The sequence below is a fragment of the Myotis lucifugus genome, unplaced genomic scaffold, assembly GCF_000147115.1.
Source record: "Myotis lucifugus unplaced genomic scaffold, Myoluc2.0 scaffold_58, whole genome shotgun sequence".
NCBI classification, from domain to species: Eukaryota; Metazoa; Chordata; class Mammalia; order Chiroptera; family Vespertilionidae; genus Myotis; species Myotis lucifugus.
Window position 1 is genome coordinate 4,858,015 of NW_005871106.1, and position 20,262 is coordinate 4,878,276.

The 20,262-nt window shown below is 41.5% G+C and overlaps 1 protein-coding gene across 1 annotated transcript in view; it reads left to right on the plus strand.

Moving 5' to 3' along the window:
* The window catches only part of RAB31 (RAB31, member RAS oncogene family), a 117,112-nt gene that overhangs the window by 33,482 nt on the left and 63,368 nt on the right, over positions 1–20,262 (plus strand). Inside the window, exon 2 of the mRNA XM_006089289.3 lies at positions 18,104–18,183. Coding sequence (XP_006089351.1) covers positions 18,104–18,183 — 80 coding nt within the window. The remainder of the gene's footprint in view (positions 1–18,103; positions 18,184–20,262) is intronic.

The window sequence follows — 20,262 nt, forward strand, 5'->3', positions numbered from 1 at the left end:
AGCATAAACAGCTCGCTGATTTGGGTCTAGAGTCAAGATTAAACGTAATAGAAAATGCAAGTGCCAAAATTTTTTTCCTTCTGTCAGCAGAATGGCAGGATGCTGCTGCCGTCTGTGTGTTCTGGCTGACCCTGTGTTCCTGGCCGCCACAGATAGTTTGCCATTTAGATCTGTTTAACAGAAAAGGGTCCTAGCTTGTGGTAAGAATGTAGGCTTGCTGTGCTGGGACTCCGGGAACACGTGTTAAAATTATACTCCTCCTTTTTGGGGAGAGGGGCAGGCACATACAGCGGGACTGTAGGCACCTTGACCAGCACGTTTTCATATGCATCAGATACTTGGGAAAGTATTTTGTGCCACTTTGGGTAAGACACCAGATTTCTGGGTAGGAAACCAAAGTCTGTAATTTATAGCAGCCAAGGTCGTGTGGTCAGATCACGGCAAAGCAGAAGTTTGCGCTCTGAGTTCAGAGAAGGTCTGTAATCTCTTTCTTGACCCTGAAGTTGTCCAAACCACTAAGTGAAGAAACATACTTCCTTTGGTTCATCTGACCAAATTATTCTTGTAAACTTTTGGGTTGGTTGCCTCAATCCAACTGCAATCTTTCTGCCTGCTTGAGAGAGAATTTGGTGGAGGAGGTGGGGGCGGCAAATCGTTGCTCCCCAGAGTCAAAACATTAACAGACAAAAGCGTCCAAACCAGAACGATGATCTCACTCTTGGAGCAAGTAATCCTCTTTCCTAGCATATACTTTATTTCATTTTTTAAGAAAACAAAGTCAATCAGTTGTATTTTTGTAAAGCTAGACTATGGAAATGAACATTCTCTGACAAATTAGAGGGTGCTTGTAGCTTTCTGTAACTTAGATTCTGGGTGCACGTATTGTAATGCCTGGCTGTGGCTCATGATGCAGATGAGATTTGCTCAATCGAGTGAGTGCTCCTGGTGCTGTGGCCAGAGGCAGACGAACTAATAATACTTGTTGAAGAAACCAACTTGAGCTAATTAGTGCCTGTAAAAACATAGTATGTGTAATGGTGTGATGGCAAAGCGAAGAAGCCCAGTGGGAAGGGGCTTGGCGATGTGTAACATGACCAAGTCTCATCTATAAAATCCTTAGGGATGTTTCCTCCTGGTGGTCAAGCAGCAGGTGGGACATCCTGCTGGTGTGTTGCTAGTGGACATCAGGACAACATGCCATGAGGCCCAATTAAAGAAAGAAAAAGTGTAGAATGTCCCATGGAGCCCAACAGCAGGAATGCAGCTGGGTCTCAGGGAGATGGGATGTACTAGGATCACTGGCTGTCCTGGAGGGCTGTCTTGGGCTGCTGGACTTCATTCTCTCTGCACAGTTGCTTCCTATTCCCCTGGCAGGGCGTTACAGGATGGCTGCCTCCAGCCTCGCTTCATGTGTCATGGTTCTGGCTTCAGGGAGCTTCTGCTCTGCCTGTTTCCCAGCCTCTGCATGAGAGTTCTCTCTCCCAGTGCTGCGTGCAGTTGTTATAAGTCTGTCTGCAACACCTGCGAGGCTCTTTGAGCACAGAGATGTGAAATCTAGAGGTAGGGAGGGCACTTGCAGCTTCCACCAGCTTCAATGTGCAATGGGAAGTAATAGCTATACTTCGGCGGCACGGTATTGAGAAGACCCTGATTGATATGTCATTCTTTTAAAATTTCCATTTCTGTATATGTTTTATACATTGTATAGTATCTTAGTACAGTCATACATGAATACCATTTATAAATAAATATACACATATTAGAGGATGCATACAAACTTTTTCTTCATTCAGGGATGTGCAATCAAAGCAGTTTGGGGACTGTTACTTTATGGAATGTTTACACTACATATAGGATGTTTACCTACAGTACCTCTGGGAATATTCATTGATTCATACAAGGAATGAGGAGGTGGACATGCAAGTAGGCTCTGCTGGGAGCTTTATCCTACTAGCGTGCTGAAGACCTTCAGAGTATCGGCTGGGCTTGACTTCCTGCTGATTTCCCTTTTGCCAACTGTAACCCAGAACCCTACGGAGAAGGGGCTTCTGGGAAATGTCATCCCTGTTTTAGCCAAGTGGACAATAGGATAATCCAGGGTGGTGCACAGCAGGCCAGTGGAATGGTGCCTGTAGAGGGTCTGTGTGTGTATATGTGTGTATATGCATGCATGTGCACAGATATGCATGTGTGTGTGCATGTGTATATGTGCACACATGTGCTTCAGATTCCCTGCAGGGACATGTTCAGGAATGTCCGAAGTGGGGAGATAGAGCCTTGGGTTAGGGAGCCTCTTTAAGGACAATTCCTTCCAGTCAGAGCAGGGTCAAAGGAAGAGGCAGAAGGGGCAACCACATGATCATGGGTAGGCATCTTTGCCATTTTCCCCTTTCCATGGCCCTTGCTTGTCATGTTGCTGGAATTCTCCTCCTCTCTCTCTCTTCCTCCATTTTCCAATCCTGCTCCTCACCTTGCCTGGTTAATTTGTGCTTTTGGTTTCTGATGTAATGCACCTGCCTCCACGAAGCCTTCCCTGATCTCTCAAATGTGGGTTAGATGTCCCTTTGTTTCCCCATCATAGCACTCATCATGGTATCTCTAGTTTACTTGTCTGTTCTTCAGGACTATGAGTTCTGTAGTGGTAGGGACATCTGATCTTGCTGGGACTTACCAGCAATAGCCATTTCATTCTGTTTCTGATGTCAGACAAGTGGTCTGGCCTTTCTGATTTCAAGTTCTAAGTGGTGCTTTTGTGCATGTATGTGTGTATGTTGATGGTTCATTCATCCCCTTGCCTCCTTCTCTGACTATGAGGATGACTGATGCCCATCATTGCTGGGACCTCAGCAATGGTGAAGCACCAAGACAGTATAACTTACAACATCGTCAGAATTCACCAGGTGGCTCTGGTGGTTGGGAACGGGAAGTAGGGCAGTGGAAGATTAAGCAGAATTTACAATCTTAGAGATCAGGCAGTATGTGGATTTGAGATGGATAAGAAGTGGTAGCTCTGTCTTTTCCAGTGTTCATAGGCATTCGGAGATCAGAAAGGGAGCCTGAGAGGTGTCCCCTCAGCTTCTTAGAATGGAAGGGACTTAGAGGCATCTGTGTTTTCAGTGGATCTTAACAATATTTAGATCAGAGGTGACACTGAGAATCTGATGAATGACCTTCTCACCAGAAAACTTGCCTACCTACAAGGTTTACATATAATTGCCTGACATTTGTGATCCATTTCTGACCCTCATCCTAGAGGTGTGGCAACAGGACTAAAGAGCAGTATGCTGCTTGTTTGTATGCGGTTGAATGGCTGGTGGAAACAGAGGGGAGGTGGAGTGAGATGTTGTCTCCTCGTCCTTGTCCCAGAGCTTTTTCAGTTCATAGTCTTGCCTCTCACTTGAATGGAAAGTACTTTTGTCTGTTGTCCATGCAAGTAAATCAAAACCTATAGAAAAAAATGTAAAGAGTTTACTAGAGTTTATTTGATCCAAACTGAAGATATGCCTGGAAGCAAGATTGCAATGGAATGAGAAAATGTTCTGGAGAATGAGTTATGGAATTCATTTTATATATATTCTTAGAATTAAAGGAGAAAATTGAAGGAAGGTTACATGAAATCCATGGGTGGCAGATTAAGGAGGTGGGAGAAAGCAAAGAGGGGAAATTTCTGGGATTGGATAAAAAGAAAAATGAAGAGATACATCTTTTATATTGGTGGTGCAGGATAGTTAACATTTAGCATTTCTAGTAAATAGAGATGGTATGCAGGCAACAAGATAACAGTGAGTAGTTTGGGTACATGTGCTCCTGTGAGGGTGGTTCTAACTCTAAGGGGTCTGAAAAGGATTACTCTGGCATTTCAAAGGTATGTTACCTTAGATGCAGAAGAACGTTGGATAGGGCTCACTTAAGGCAAAGATTAACCTTTCACTAAGGAAGCTATAGGCCTAGGGTGGAACTACCCATCATGACCTGTCCAGTTAGGAATTTATGATCAGATCATCTTGTTACTTTTGGTCACTGAGCTTGTCAGGTTTACTACATAGCCCCTTTTTTGTTCACACTTTTTAGGGTGGTACTGAAAGAACAGAAATGCCACTGGATTCGAATAGGGGTAAATGCCCTGAACGGTCTTTGGGTGCTGTGGGTGTGATGTGTCTAAGTGTCAGTTATCAGGATTGTGTCTGCTCAGAAGCCCCTTGGCTGGAAGGGGAGAGCATGGTGAGAAGAAGGGAGCATTAGCCTGAGGTGGTCCCAATAAACATATTTGCAGGGGGTATGAGAGTAGGTAAATTGTTAGATTGTTGTTTGCCTTGTCTTTCATCCAAGAGTTTGCTATTCCACATTTTTTTCCCCACTGAGATTTAGGGTCAATTTAATGAGTTGTTCTTTAGAACAGTGTTCTGCAGTATGTTAATAGGATTATCTGAATAGCAGAGATGAGGAAACAAGCTCCCAGATATGTCCTCCATGCTTCCTTTCTCCCTCCATCTTCTAGGTTCAAGCACCAACCATCCTGGCCTTGGCCCAACTACTGGATGGGAGAACATTTCTACATTTCCTCTGAAATGTCCTGCCATGGTTCCTAAGGCTCATGCTGTGTGTGTGGAGGGAGGAGGTGAGATAGGAGGAACCAAAACAGCCCATCCTCTGACGTTGGTTTCCCTGTTGACTCACAGTGTGTGGAAATGAACCAAATGAAGGAGAATGTTCCTAATGCAATGAAAAGGCACTTAATAAAATGGTGCAACACTTCACAGGGAGCTGTATGAATGGTTACTCAAAGCAACTCTGGAATGTCTGTGATGAGATCTTAACAGAAAATTCTGAAGTTTTCAGATTTTTGTTTTCTGATCTGAGGTGTATCTTTTCTAGAGGTTTACCCTTAAGACTAAGTGATTGCTTTACGCTCTAGCTCTTTATCTACGACAACTTCACTTGATGGCTTTAGGTTTATCCTCAGTGCTCAAATCACTTTAAATAGGTTTTGTCAGTTAAAGCAATGTAATATCTTTCCTTTGTCAGGGACCTGAGAGTGGACTCTTATAGGAATATTCAGAATCACTGCTCTCAGGGCAGAGCCTCAACTTTGCTCTCACTGCGCTCAATCTCTAACACTGTTGACCTGCCCTCAACCTTCATTTCCTACTCTGCAAAATGGTAATAACCCTACTTTATTAGGGTTGCTGTATGGATTAAGTAAAATTGGTTCAGAGCCAGTGCTTAATAAATGTTATCCACAACATCTATAATACTTATTTGTTGCCCCCAAATTTAATGCTTTAGAATTATTATGTTGTACACCCAAAAATAATATAATGTTATTATTTTCAATTATACCTCAACTGAAAAAATATAACTGCTTAAAACAGTGGTCAGCAAACTCATTAGTCAACAGAGCCAAATATCAACAGTACAACGATTGAAATTTCTTTTGAGAGCCAAATTTTTTAAACTTAAACTATATAGGTAGGTACATTGTTATTAACTTAATTAGGGTAATCCTAAGGCTTAGGAAGAGCCACACTCAAGGGGCCAAAGAGCCGTATGTGGCTCGTGAGCCGCAGTTTGCTGACCACGGGCTTAAAACAACATGCACTTATCTCCTGGTTTTGTGAGTCAAGAATCTGGGCACAGTTCACAGGTCTTTGGCTTAGGGTCTCTTACAAGGCTGCAATCAGGTGTCAGTTGGGGCAGGGTCTGCTGTCAAGCTCCCTTGGTGACAGGAAGCAGTTGCTGGAAGCCTGTTGTAGGTGTGCACTGAGGCCTGCTGGCTATTGGCTGTAGCCTCTCAGCTCCTTGCCTCCTGGTTCCCCATGCATGGCAACTTGCTTCATTAGAGCAAGCCGGTGAGAGGCAGCAAACGGGCGTGTGAGAAAAAGGGCAGTCACAGTATTTTATAGCCTAACATTGGGAGTAACATTTATCACTTTGTCATATTCTGTTTTTTAGGAGCAAGTCGTTAGGTCCAGGCCACATACAGGGAATCACTAGGAACCATTTTGGAAGCAGCCTACTGTAATTATGATAATTATTTATCCTTAGTTGCTAGATCTGTAAGTCAGGAACAGTGGGAATATTGAGGGTTTTGTAAAAAATTATGGAATATAATAAAATCCAATGATTGGTGCCTGTGTAGGCCAGGTATTTCATGGAATCAGAGGATTTTCCCTCTAGGACAAAGGGCACCTGTATCTATGTCACTTGTCTAGTGACCTGTGTTACCCATCCAAGAGCCCACACATGTCTTACTTGTGACGAAAGAAAGGTGGCATAAGAACAGTTGGTTCCTTTGGCAGGAAGTATGATTTAAATAAAAAAAAAAACAGTGTTAAAAATTTTTTAAAAAACAGGTCACGCCTTCTAGGATTCATTACATAAACTGAAATTTTTGCTTAGCTGCACAGAATTTGCACATTGGGACAAATTGCTCTCTGAAAATGCAGAGAAACAGTGATGGCTATTAGAAGAACAACAGAAGTGAAGGAGTTATAGACTTTCCTCTTCTCCATTTAAGAAGTGTCTTCCTTCTTTTTTCTTTTTTTTTCTTTAAGTTATCTGAGAAGTAAGGCAGGAGGAGAAATGGTGCCCACAAGGATTTCTTTAAGAGCTGGGATGAGGAGAGGGATGGAGCCTCTGGTATTCATCGTTTCTCATTCCCAATAGATATGTCATTGACTTTGGCCCCTAGGACATTTCTTTGCCATCAGCAGGGTCAAGAAGCTACCCAGCCATTGGGTCACAGCACTCCATGCCTGAAATATTGCTGAACTTTGGAATCTACCAGATCTGCCAAATCTGGAATAATTTTACAACAGTAAAAGGGAAGCATTTTAAAAAGTATTATAAATATTTTCTTACTAGTAGTAGTAGTTTCTTTGGGATGGATGATGTCCCAGAAGCCACTTCTCGTTTTTAAACACTCATCAAAGAGTCAGAGAAGATCTTGGGTGGAGTCTTAGCTTTAACATCATGTCCTTGGACAAATTGTTCTGATTTCCTTCTCTGAAATGGTGCTGCTAAGACTAATTAGACCTGACCAAAGATATGGGGAGACAAGCCAATGACTGAACGCCTCCCCACAGATAATAGAATTGGACCCACAGAGAATCAAGATAATGGAATGATCAAACATGAACTTTAAAATAAGTATGTTTAATATGTTTAAGGAAATAAAAGTCATGAAGTCAAAATTTGGCAAGCAACTGAAAACTGTACCATGGAAATTTTACAAAAGAATAAATATAATAATTGATATTAGGAAATCAATAAATGGGATTACTCTCATGTTAGATACATCTGTAGAAAGAACTAAAAAGTACCTTAGAATGAAATCTCCAAACTGAAATTCAGACAAAAAATGGAAAATGAGAAGAGAATATAAGAGATATACATGATAAGGTAAAAAAGATAAATGCAGGCATAATTGGAGTCCCAGAAGGGTTGAAAAGGTATAATGGAGCAGAAGCAACCCTTGAAGAGTAATAGCTGATGCTTTTTCATGTAAAATGCCTAGCTGGGTGCCTGGAACTTTTTATGTGCTCAGTAAATGTCAGCTTTTGTCATTGCCCTTATTACTATTTTGACCACTGCTGTTCCTATGAAAAGTTTGTACTATTGGCAGTATTACTGAAACCCAAGTCCACAAGACCATTCATTCCACCAAGATCTTACTCTCCTGGGGCATCTCTTTGTACTAAAGGCCTGGGAGTCTGGTTCCCACTGGCCGAAATCCCCAGTTTGAAATTAGAGTAAGTTTCCTATGGAAACAATGATAAACATGGGTATCAGGTTCTTCCTTGTAGAGTACAGTTCAGCATAAGTTTGGGAAGTAATCATTATTTATTTACAGCATTATTTCAGTGAAAAACGCGTATCTCAATTTCAAATGATTAGCCAACAAATGCACTTTTGGAACACAGCCATCAGCCATCCAGGTGAGGTATTGATGTTTACCTGTACGATAATCTCAGTCACTATCACCCTTACCCTGATCTGATGTGTAAGTATCCTGACTGGAGGAATCAGGATTTTATCTTCTTATCTCTTGTCCTTGCATATTGCTGACTGCATAGACACTGAATAAATGAATGGATGTGTAGATGGATGTATGCTTTCTGGAGAGAGAGGGTTTGGTTGGCGAACAGAGTGCTAGATATGGGGAAAGGGAAATCTGAATCTTGTTTGTGGTTTTACTACTCTATAGGATTGCAGGCAATTCACATAAACTTTTAAAAAAAATTTATTTCAGAGAGGAAGAGAGATAGAAACATCAATGATGACAGAGAATCATTGATCTGCTGCCTCCTGCATGCCCCGCAATGGGGATCAAACCTGAAACCCCGGGCATGTGCCCTTGACTGGAATGGAACCTGGGACCCCCCACTCTGCAGGCCTACGCTCTATCTACTGAGCCAAACTGGCTAGGGCCACATAAACTTTAAGACCATATTCTCCTTATGTGGGAAATGTGGACAATGCCATCTATCCTCCCTTTTACAAAGGGTTGTGAGGACTGAATGAATAAAGTAAGAGAATATGTGTGTCTCTGTTTCTTTTTGAACCATTTAATAATTTATTTCTTGTGCTTTTATGCTCCTCACTTCTGCATATTTCTTCATAATCTCTAGTAGGATTCTCCCCCCCATCTCTCCTAGTCATTTTTGCACCTTATTCTCTGTATGTGGACTTTAGATTATTATTGTTATTATTATTTAAAATTCTCTTTTCTATACATTTTAAAATTTATTTTTATTGATTTAAGAGAGGAAGAGAGAAAGAGAGATAGAAACATCAATGATGAGAAACAATCATCTATCGGCTGCCTCCTGCATACCCCCTACTGGAGATTGAGCCCACAACCCAGGCATATGCCCTGATCAGGAAGTGAACCATTACCTCCTGGTTCATAGGTTGACCCTCAACCACTGAGCCATACTGGCCAGGCTAAATTGTTTTTTGATATATATATCTAGAGGATTGTGGAATTTCTAAGCTATGTTTACTAATTTCCATGGGGGCATTAACCTTAATGCTTAAATTCATTAATGCTATTAATATATTAAAAATTAGGTCTATAAGCTGTTTTTTCCCCATGAGATAGAGAAAACAAAATCTAATGACTATCAGACTTGGGGCAGAATCCACCTTTTTCTTTTTTCTTTATTGATTAAGGTATTACATATGTGTCCTTATTCCCCCATTGCCCCTCCACCCCCCACTCATGCCCTCACCCCACCTTTTTCAGTATGACAGTTTAGTTTCATTTTTGTCATATATATAGTTAGTTCCCCTTTATAAATGGATTTAAGACATTTGTTATAATATGCACCATTGGCATTTTTCAAAATTACCATGACAAGAGGAATTGCCGAGTTGTTTCTGGGAATGCTCAGGAGCTTTTTACTTATATTGTGTTTCTCTCAAATAATTTTGTGGTATGGTTTCCTAAATACAGTAAGATGCCTAGAGTTGGATTTTCTTGCATTGTTAGCTCACTTTTTCCTAAGAACATAGCGTGAAGGCTGAGATTTACTCTGCTTGGATAGAGTTCTCACCACCACCAGAAGAAATCTGATAGAATATGTGGTAATGAAACAAGCATATTATGAATTTGAATTTAGTGATTTTTTTGCTTTTATGGCTTTTCTTTTTTTTTTGTAGTGGTTCCTTTGGTTGATAAATACTGAGCCATTTTCAGTGCTAAAGAATCTGGTAAAATGTGCTGGGGATGTATAGGAATTATTTTATACCAGCAAGACACTATTTAGGGCTCAGAGGCCAATAGGCCCATTACGTGTATAACCTTGAACGGTATCCAGGAACAAAGTGCTTCAGTCCTCCCATGGGAAGGGAGTTGTAAACACGGAATCAGAATACGGCCTCGGAGATCTCCAGGGAGCACAGTGGAAGCTCGGGGAGTGATGTGTAGGACTCTGACCTTGAGTCCTCAGTTCAGTCAATTTAGTTTCCTCAGAAGCAGTGGCCTTTGACTTTTGTAAAGGGTGTGTGTGACTGGAGTTTTCATAGTTGCTTTGTTATAATTCCTGTGCAGAGAAGTGGAAGGGATGTGTGTGTGCTCTCCACCTTGGCCAGAGCTTTAAAAAAGTGGATTCATATAGAATTTGTGCTGCATTTCTGTGGGATTTCTTTGAAGCCTGTAAGTGCCGACTGCAGAGCTTCCCGGATTTGATTCCTGAGCCTGACAGAAGCATATTCCTTTGTGTTGACTTTCGTTCTGTTTTCTGTTCTGGGTGGACCCAGGTTTTGGGTTGTGAAAAGGGCTGGTATTGCCGTTGGGGAGCGCTGGTGTTATAGAGCAGAGAGAGTTCATCCACCAGTACTAGCAGAGGCAAACACTAAACACCGAGAACCGCAGTGGAGAAAAGTTGGGTATTTTATTACTAATGGCACCACCCAGGAGAACGGGAAGCTAATGCTTAAAGGGTGAACTCCCCGATGTCTTGTAAGTCACAGATTATATAGGGCAAAATCACAAGACACTGTAGGTTAGAGGGCTCAGGGTGGTGCTGGGAGCTGATTGGTTGGAGGTGAGGTAAAGGTAATAAAGCATTTCTTTAGGTCTTGAGGACAGCTCTGGCATCTGTCTGGTCTCATGGGAAAGTAGCCAGGGGTCACTCCGCCGTAGAGTTCAGGAACTGAAACATAACTTAAGTCAAAATGTTGTCTTTAGCCTGCCAGAGGTCTGGACCTTGTGATCATTAGTCAGGTCCGGGCTACTGTCTTCTGCTGCCTCCGGGGTTGCTGGTTATCCTGGGTCTCTATAAGGCACATATACATAACTTCTAAAGCTAGGATTTGAAGCTAAATTTAATCAGAGTCAAAAGGACCCTGGGTTTCACTGGCCTGGATGACTGGGACCTGGTCTTCTGACACATGGTGTGGTGATGAAGCCCTATTGTGGTGCCCTACAGATTTAGGAAACGGAAACTCTTTCCCTCATGACAGATACAGGAAACGGAAACTCTTTCCCTCATGACCTCCTCTCTTCTGCAGCAGCACACACATCCTCCAGATTTCTCCTCCATCTTCCCAAAGAGGAAAAAATAGCCAGGTGTGAGTGGCACTGTCCCCTATCACCAGGCACTCCTCTCTGCATCTGCCTCCAGTTTGTTTTCACACAAGGCCTTTGTGTGCAAGGGGGTGGGGGATGGTGGCCATGTCCAGTGCCCTTGATGAGACCTTTATTTACTCCACTGGGTCGGGTTCTGCGCCACTGTTGGCTTCCCTCACCTTTGGGATGAAAAGATCAAACCATTTGTCATTCTGTGGTTCTGCCTCTTTCTCTCCTTACCTTGTTTATCTCCACTCACAAGATCTGGCTGACCTCTGCAGTCCTCCTAAATTTAACTCCTTATCAATGTTTAAGACAAGACTTTTTAGAAGCATGCAAAGCTTAAAGTCTAAACAAATAAATGGATGGCTGAATGAAACAAATAAATGAATGCAAAACTCCTTGCTACATGGATTTCCTCTGACTCCTAGACCAGATGCTGGATTTATCATTTCCATGACTCATGTTATAGGCTAATTGTATTCTGCTCTTTTCACATTTTTTTAATATATATATTTTATTGATTTTTTACAGAGAGGAAGGGAGAGGGATAGAGAGCCAGAAACATCAATGAGAGAGAAACATTGATCAATGGATGGCTGAATGAAACAAATAAATGAATGCAAAACTCCTTGCTACATGGATTTCCTCTGACTCCTAGACCAGATGCTGGATTTATCATTTCCATGACTCATGTTATAGGCTAATTGTATTCTGCTCTTTTCACATTTTTTTAATAGAAATGAGAAATGATAAAAGACTGCTGTGGCTGGAATACAAGGTCAGAGGGGTAGGGGGAGAAGATGGGGGAGGCAAGGGTCCAGTTATACAGAGCCTTGTGGACCATGGTTAGGATTTGGTCTCCTCGGAGTACTGAGAAGTTATCAGAAGTAATGGTGTGATCAGATGTTCATTCTGATGCAAAGATTTGGTAGGGATTAGAGATTTGGGAAACTTGGGGAGAACATTGAAGTATACTCCTGTTGAACTGAGATAGTACCAGCGGAGATGAAAAGAAGAATAAAAATTCGAAGCTCTTTGGGAAGAAATGGTCAGGAGTTAGTGCTTGATTGGGTATGGCTGCTGAAGAAGATTGATGTCAAGGGCAACTCCCAAGCTTCTGTCTTGAACAACTGGATGGGTGATGATGATGATGATGATGACAACTTGGAAACTGGAAATTCTAGAAGAAGACCAGATTTTGTGGAGGAATATTAAGGCCAAATGGCTTAAAAAGGAGAGATGGGCAAAAATAGTGACTGCATTACAGCAGGTCATGAGCTTCAGAATTTTTAATTTATTCTTGCTTGAATTATTTCCTTTTATCCTTTTATCTCATTAATAGCCACCTAAGTACATACAAAGTACTTTGAATTAGTTAGCTTTTGATTTCAAAGGATTACATATACATAGTATCATTCTTTCACATTTTGATAAGCATGAAATGAAAGCTTAAAGATTACTGTTGACCCAGCCAGTGTGGTTCAATGGTTGAGCATCGACCCATGAAACCAGGAGGTCACAGTTCCTGGTCAGTGTACATGCCCAGGTTGTGGGCTCGATCCCCAGTAGGGGGCATGCAGGAGGCAGCTGATCAGTGATTCTCTGTCATCATTGATGTTTCTATCTCTCTCCCTCTCCCTTCCTCTCTCTGAAATAAATAAAAACATATTTAAAAAAAAAGATTAATGTTTCCCTGGCCAGTGTTGTTCAGTAGTTAGAGTGTCAACTCACCCACTGAAGGGTCTCAGGTTTGATTCCTGGTCAAGAGCACATGTGTGGGTTGCAGGTTCCATCCCTGGTTCTGGTTGAAGTGCATGCAGAAGGCAGTCAATCGATATGTCTCTCTCACATTAATGTTTCCCTCTCTATCTCTTTCCTTCTCCCTCCCATCCACTCTCTCTGAAAAGCAATGGGGAAAAAAAATATTCTCAGGTGAGGATTAACAACAACAAAAAAAGATTACTGTTTATGCATAGTATCATTGATTTAATTTATAGTTAATTTTAGGCCATTTCTAATTTTTATAAATACTACTTCAATTAACTTTTGTGATCATTTTCCTTCTTTTAATTAATCTTAGGAATGGAATTCCTGTATCTATGTGTCTTGTTATGGTTTGTGATTTCCTTTCCATAGGAGGCATGTTGATTTATAATGTTATCAACTTTGTATTTTCTTGGTTAGTTTCCTCCAAAACCTTACCACCTATAAAGATGTCCAAAACAGCTGTAGAGCAGCACTTAGTGAGGTTGGAGTGGGGACAGTCAGTGATGGGAGAGGATAGCCATTTGTTCTGAGTTGTAGTGATTCTCTGCAGAGCTGGATTGAAAAGATTTTGAGGCCTTTTTCCGGGTCAATAACATAATGTGTTCTGAATTGATTGGTGATGTCTTTTATCAGAGAGGATTAGGTAGCAGTGATATATCTGCGTAGGATTTACTATTCTTTATCTTAGGAGGTGGGACTTCCTACCAGAAGCCGGTTTCAGGAGTCCAGGAGTGAATCAGATAATGCTTAGAGTTTTTATGTGGCCAAAAGCAGATAGTCATGTCTCAGAGTAAGTTCTCAGAGAATTGTTTTAATGAGCCCCAATAAATAATGTATATGGGAGGAATATCATGAGAGATCCAGTTCCCAGTTAGTTGGGATTAATTGCTAGTCTTCAGAATGCATCTGACATCTACCTTACATGGGATACAATGAAACACTGGTTATCCCTGAGGCAGGATTTAGCAAACTTTATTCCTGATTTGTGGAATCAGACTTGTTTTTATTCTACCTCCCCAGTAGTTGGCAACAACAACAAAACACCTAGCGGCTATATCTTGAGAACACAGGATACTACTATGGAAGGTAAAACTGGAAAGCAGTAATAAAAGTATTCCTGTGAATTCTAGAAAATGGACTTTTTCAATTGAAGCAATGTACCTTTGGCAGGGAGGCGATTTAACTTGGTCAGAACCTTAAGAGGTTTTCAGTGGGACTCAGAAAATTTGGTTATGACTCTATCAGCCAGCTGTGTGACCTTGAGGAAGTCACACAGCTTCCTCTTTTGCAAAACTAGGAGATTTGACAAGATGGGCTACGACATTCTCATAGAATAGAAAAATACATGCATAGACTAATTTCCTTCCATTGCTATAAGTCCACTACAAATACAGGGGCCTTTAGAGAATGGTGGGCAGCCGTGATCCTCCTCTCTCATCCTTTCTCTTTCTTCACTGACTCCTTTATTCACCCAGTAGGCTTTCTTCTCTTTTCCTGCTTTAAACCTGTATGTGTTCCTGTGTGATAGTCATGACTCACAGGCAACGTTTTCCTCTTGTGTATGTGTCATGTCTGAATGAGGTTCCTTCAGGGAAAGGAAATCACGAAGCTGAGTGATTCATGAAAATTGCCCAGTTTCCTGGCTTCAGGCCGCTGCAGCAATCCTTGAGCAGGGCCTTCCCCTGGTGGCCAGCAGGGGAACAGCAGGGGCCTGGGAGAAGGAGGTTCTGGAGGTCATTTCTTGAGCCCTCACAAAGCCACTGGCCAGAGATGATTGAAGGCTGGGTTTTTTTTGTAAGAATATTTCTTTTCTGAAACAAACTAAAACGTTGCCTATTCTTTTGTCCTGTTACTTTTTCCCCCTATCAAATGTATAAGAAAAGAAGTTGTAAAAGGAAGAGACACTGAGTGTATTTGACCAAAGAATTGATTGTTAAATCCAAATTTGAGCAGGGTTGCTGCTTGAATGATTCAGAAAAGCTGGTGATTTAGCTTGAGTTGTCTGTAGAAGTAGAGTAGAGATGAATAATGTGGCTTTTGAATTTTTCATCTTCAGGGGTGTTTTGAGGGTCACCTTTGCAGGAGCTGTTTGGCTGTTTTGGGGATTTAGAGCCAGTTTTGAGCAGAGCCCTTGGGTAGAGTGAATGGATAGACTCCAAAATGTGCTTCTTAGAGCAGAGTCCTGACTGTGCAGACACTTGCTGTAGCCAAAGCCTGTACTCCCAAGGCCAACCACAGAGAGAAAATGCCGTGCAGCTCACAGCGGGGAGGGCCGCTTGGGCCTGGACTGAACTAGGGGCATTTCAGGGGGAATTTTCTCAGCTTGGGAGTAAGTTGTAAGGACACCAAGGAGGGCCAAAAAAGCAAAATGCTTGGGAGGTAAGGATTTGTCTCCTGATCTGTGGGCGGTGGGTTAGCCACAGGCAGAGCAGCCCTGCCCACCCCTGTGTGCAGGAACTTGCCTCTGTCAGGCACTTTCATGGTTGTGGACCTCTGACCTCTGCACATTGATCTGCACACTGCAGATAAACGGCTTTCGGTGCAGTTGTTTTATTATAGCTCAGAACCCAGGAAGGCCTCTCTGTCTGGGATCTGAGACCAGGAAGCCGGGGAGGGGCCAGGTTATCACCCATTGGTCAGGGCTCACCTACAGTTGGCACGTGGAAGGTAGCACTTGATGATTGCTTGCTGGGCCAGTGGACAATGGATGCATAGAAGCATCCTGAGAAAGAGAATTCCTAAACTGTGATAGAGAGGTCTGGAGAGGGACAGAAAGACCCTCGCATTAACCTGCCTTCCCCTTGTGGGAATGGCTTCAAATGCTCAGAGAGACCAGAGATGAATGACTTAGCATTTCTTGTGGAATAATAAATTTAGAAGCTGTGTACTGTGGGGGAGGGGTTGCACCCCATGAACATGGCGATGATAAAATAAAAATTAGTGTTGGCAGTTGGCAGAAAACGGTGCACTTTGTAAGGGAGTGGGTTTTCCTTGTCTTCAAGGTTAAGGCAGCACAGTTCTTCAGTTTCAAAGGAGGGCCAGGAGCCACTCATCCACAGGGGATTTTAAAAGCAACTGAGATGAAAAGAACGGAGTTGTGGTTTGGGGGAGTGCGGGGAACATTAGCCGGAATCCATAGCGAGGGTGCAGTGCAGCTCAGAAATAGCAGCGGCATTGATTTGGAATCTGAGGAGCTGAAGCTTTAATTCTGTCGTCTCCTCTCTGAACTCTGCACATCGATCTGCTCACTGCAGATAAATGGCTCTTGGTGCAGTTGTTTTATTCTGGCTCAGAACCCGAAGGCCGCTCTCACTGGCACGGGGGACCTCTGGAGAATGAATTTCTGATGAGTATCGCCAGCCGATGCCCCTCTTCCCTGAGGTTTGCTGGAATTGTCCCCTAAACATAGGAGCAAGAAGGAGTAAAACTAATTCAGATTGCCAGTTGGTATTTCAAATCTTATTTCATGTTTGCGTCTAAAGAAAAACACATTTCTCTGAGTTTCAACATTTTCTCCTTCATATTTACACTTTTAAAGTTGTACCTCTAAACTAAGTACTATATGGCATTTTTTTTTCCTTTTTGGGTTAAATATGTCTCCTTCCCCTTTCACTTATAGATCTCAAAATGTGTCCATGATCCTTTCAGATAAGCACAGTTTGATGAGGACTTCTGTGTTGATAGTATGCAGACCTTGCATCTTTTGGCCTTGTTACCCCTCTGGGAAGAGGAGTTATTGGCAACTGCTTTGTTCTCCTTTCTGGACAATCTCCCAACTTGGCTTTGTAACTCTTCCTTTGAAATTTCCATTTCTACCATTGTATTTTTAATTTCTGAGGGAGTAAGATCAGCCTTACTTTCTGAATGAGCATCCTGCTTTTTTGTTGTGTGTATTAAGGTCTGGTATTTCTCAGTTGTTTCTTTTTATAAGACTAAAGTACCAAACGCTCTGTTTGCACTGAGGTTTGTCAACTGGTGCACACGTGGCCTTTAGTTGGGGGACTCTAAGCATCAGGATCTGCAGTTTTACCTCTTACCAGGATGGGAATCCTTGCCTCTGCTGTCTGGGCTTGCACAGGGCAGGGAACAGCATCATGTGCTCCCTTGAGCTGTATCTGAAGTGCCCAAACCCTCCCATCAGGAGGGTCTGTTCTCTGGTACGTGGCTTGGAGCGCTAAGGGTATATCTGTGTGAACCTTTCACTGACCATGATTTCAACTTGCTCCTTCAGTTCTTAATATATTCAGGATTCTGTGGCATGAATTGACTCGCTTCTCATTAGCTTTCCTTCCTGCAGCCATTTAAGGCTCAAACGCTTCTTTCTCAGTGACCATTTGGCCAAGTGCTTTTCATTGACTTTACTTGTCTGGTGTTATTTCTTCTCCTATCTTTTGACCTTGTATATTTGTATATTTTATTCCTTAAACCATTTTGCAAAGGTTTTGGAAGGGACTGGATAGAAATACATGTATTTGATTTCCAATGTGTAAGTAGACTGCTATCCTAATTAGCTTAGGAGAATTATTTAATAAAGAGCTGAGATGAATTCAGATAATTAAGCAAAATTGGAGATTATTATGCAAACATCAGATTCTAAAGAGAAAATGTCAGAAATACAGAAATTAGAGCCTTGGCCAAGTAGCTTAGTTGGTTAGAGCATCATCCTGATACACCAAGATTGTGGGTTCAATCTCCGGTCAGGACACATACAAGAGTCAACCAATGAATGCATAGATAAGTGCAATAACAAACCGATGTTTCTCTCTCTCTCTCTCTCTCTCTCTCTCTCTTTCAAGCATTGAAAAAACCTTACAAAAAAGAAATACAGAAATTAAAATTCATAGATCTCACAGGGTGATACCTAGAAAAATAGATTTTCTGAACACTGAGGTTTTGAACAAAGTCAATTCTATCTCTACCAAAATAATGTGGTATTTTGCCAAACTTCTCTAGACTACTCTAAAAATTTCCAAATTTCTGGAAATATATGTATTGTAGATATGCCAGTTCTAGTTTAATTATTGTATATATGTAGGACATGTTTCTAAAACTTACTTTTACCATACTTCTTTTCTACTGGTAAGAAATAGAAGAAAATATACCCGTGCTCCCCCCCGCCCCCCCAATTAACCAGAAATGACCTCTCTGTCCACTTATTCTCAATTAACCAGAAATGACCTCCTGTCCACTTGTTCTGTGTTTATACTAGGTTATAATTGGCACCGTTGGTATTCATGGTGTGTCCTCATTCTTTTCCAGGACACCGGGGTTGGGAAATCAAGCATTGTGTGTCGATTTGTCCAGGATCACTTTGACCACAACATCAGCCCGACCATTGGGTAAGTTTCTGTGTGTTCCTCCCTTTCACATTTCGTCCATTCAGAGCACTCAGAGAGGTCACGTTGTGCCTGAGCCTTCGAGAGGTTTCATCCCAGCCAGTGAGAATCAATCTCAGTGGGAAAGACTTCGACAGAAATTCAGTCACTTTTCAGTTGTATGTCTGGGCTTACTTTCTTGTCAATGATTTTTTTCCTAGCCAACTATTGTCATGCTGCAGTCTAAGGTCATTTCCTTGATCTCAAAGAGTATTGTTCTGAAAATGATGCCAGCTTTCTTTCCAGATGGAAGATGAGACACAGGACAAATCCCCAAAGGCTCTGTTGTAACTTGCCTGCCAGTAAACCTGGAAATGCTGTGCACTCACATGGCAGAGGTATCTGCCCAGTCTGTGGGAGAGATTGATTTTCATGTTCTAGATTAATCGAGTGTCGGCATTTCTATTCTGATGCTTGGGGACGGAGGGGTGGGTTGTTCACTTCTGGGTCCCTGACCTTACATTTCCCCCTTTTCTTTGGATTCTTTTGCCAGATGTGCTTTTGCTGTGTGTTTTGCAGGTGCTTGATTTTTCACTCTCTTAGAGCTTGGCTTCACTTACTTTTCTCCCTGAAGATAGCATGATCCTTGCAGAGAGCAAAGTATCATTTTCTTCAGAAGGGAAACAATGCATGTATATATTTTGGGAATTCTGTACGGTTGATGATGGGCGATTGTATCTGTTGGTCGTTTGTGGCAGGGAATAAATAAATTTAGATGCTCAAGAACAGTTGGTTGATAGGCCAGTGGTTGGAGCAGTGGAGGTGAGAAAAACCAACACATTTTGCAGTTAAAAGTGGCTTAAAGAGACATGTTCACAAAAATGTATGTCAAGCCAACAAGTTAACTCTCCCAGTGTCATGGATGCTGGCAGAAGACACAGGACTCCTGGGTCAGAAGCAAGGGCAATAGCAGTTGCTGGAGTATTATTTTACATTGGTTCCCTAAGCTCCATTTTTCCATAGGGTGCTGTGAAGAAGGTCAAGTGACACTCCACATGCAGTAGCTTGTGTTACAGGAGAGGAACCCCAAGTTAGGGAACCTGAATCTTTTACAATGGACAGTAAGCATGTCTGTGCTTTGTTCCAAAGGGGTACTTTATCTCTCCCTACCAAGGCTATTTGGCTATACAGACATCCTTGAAAACACAGTCTGGGGGAAAGATAGTATCTGTGCTTGCAAGAGACCCATGGAGAATTGTCTCCCAACATAGTCACTTCTGTAGATTGGGGACAGTTTTATAGAGGAAATTCTTTTTACTCTTCCCTTTAATGTACTTTTTTTCTCTTTAATTTGCCTTTCTTGATAATAAAAGTAAGACCCATAAGAATAATTAACTCTGAAGTGTGTTTCTAGAAGAGAAACTTTCATTGTCTACTTTTTGAACTTAAATTTTTAAGAAATAACAAATCTGAATTCCTTTTGTAATGATATTTTTTTAAAATAAAAAGGCAATACATGCTTCTACCACAAATATGGTAAATATATAAAAGTGTTAAATGTAACTGTTATGTATAGTTATAAACATCATTATGCCTGTACAGAAGTATGTCATTTTGGTCACAATCTCTTGATCAGCAAGTCATAATCCCAACCCAGATTCAAGGGAGGGGAAATAAACTCTACTTCCTAGTGGGAGGGGCAGCATGAGGAAGCCTTTCCCCGCCCCAGTGGATCATTGGTAGCCAATCAAATACTATTGACAGTGCTTTGTCTAGTAAATGCATTGTAGTTGTTTTGTTTGTTTTTTTAAATTATGTATTATATGAAGACTATCTGTACTTTCTGCTTAATTTTTCTGTAAGCCTAAAATTTGTCTATAAGACACTCTATGTATTAGCTAAAACATTATATATCTTTAAATTATAATGCATATTATGAAAAGTTTAGACCATACATAAATATCTAAAAACAAAAACAGTATCACACACTACCTAACGTGTTACAGCATGTATTTTTTATCCACGTAGGTCTTCCTTATTCTTTTCCATGAATACAGATTTCTTGGAAGATGGCATAAACAGAATACTTTAAATTCTATCTGT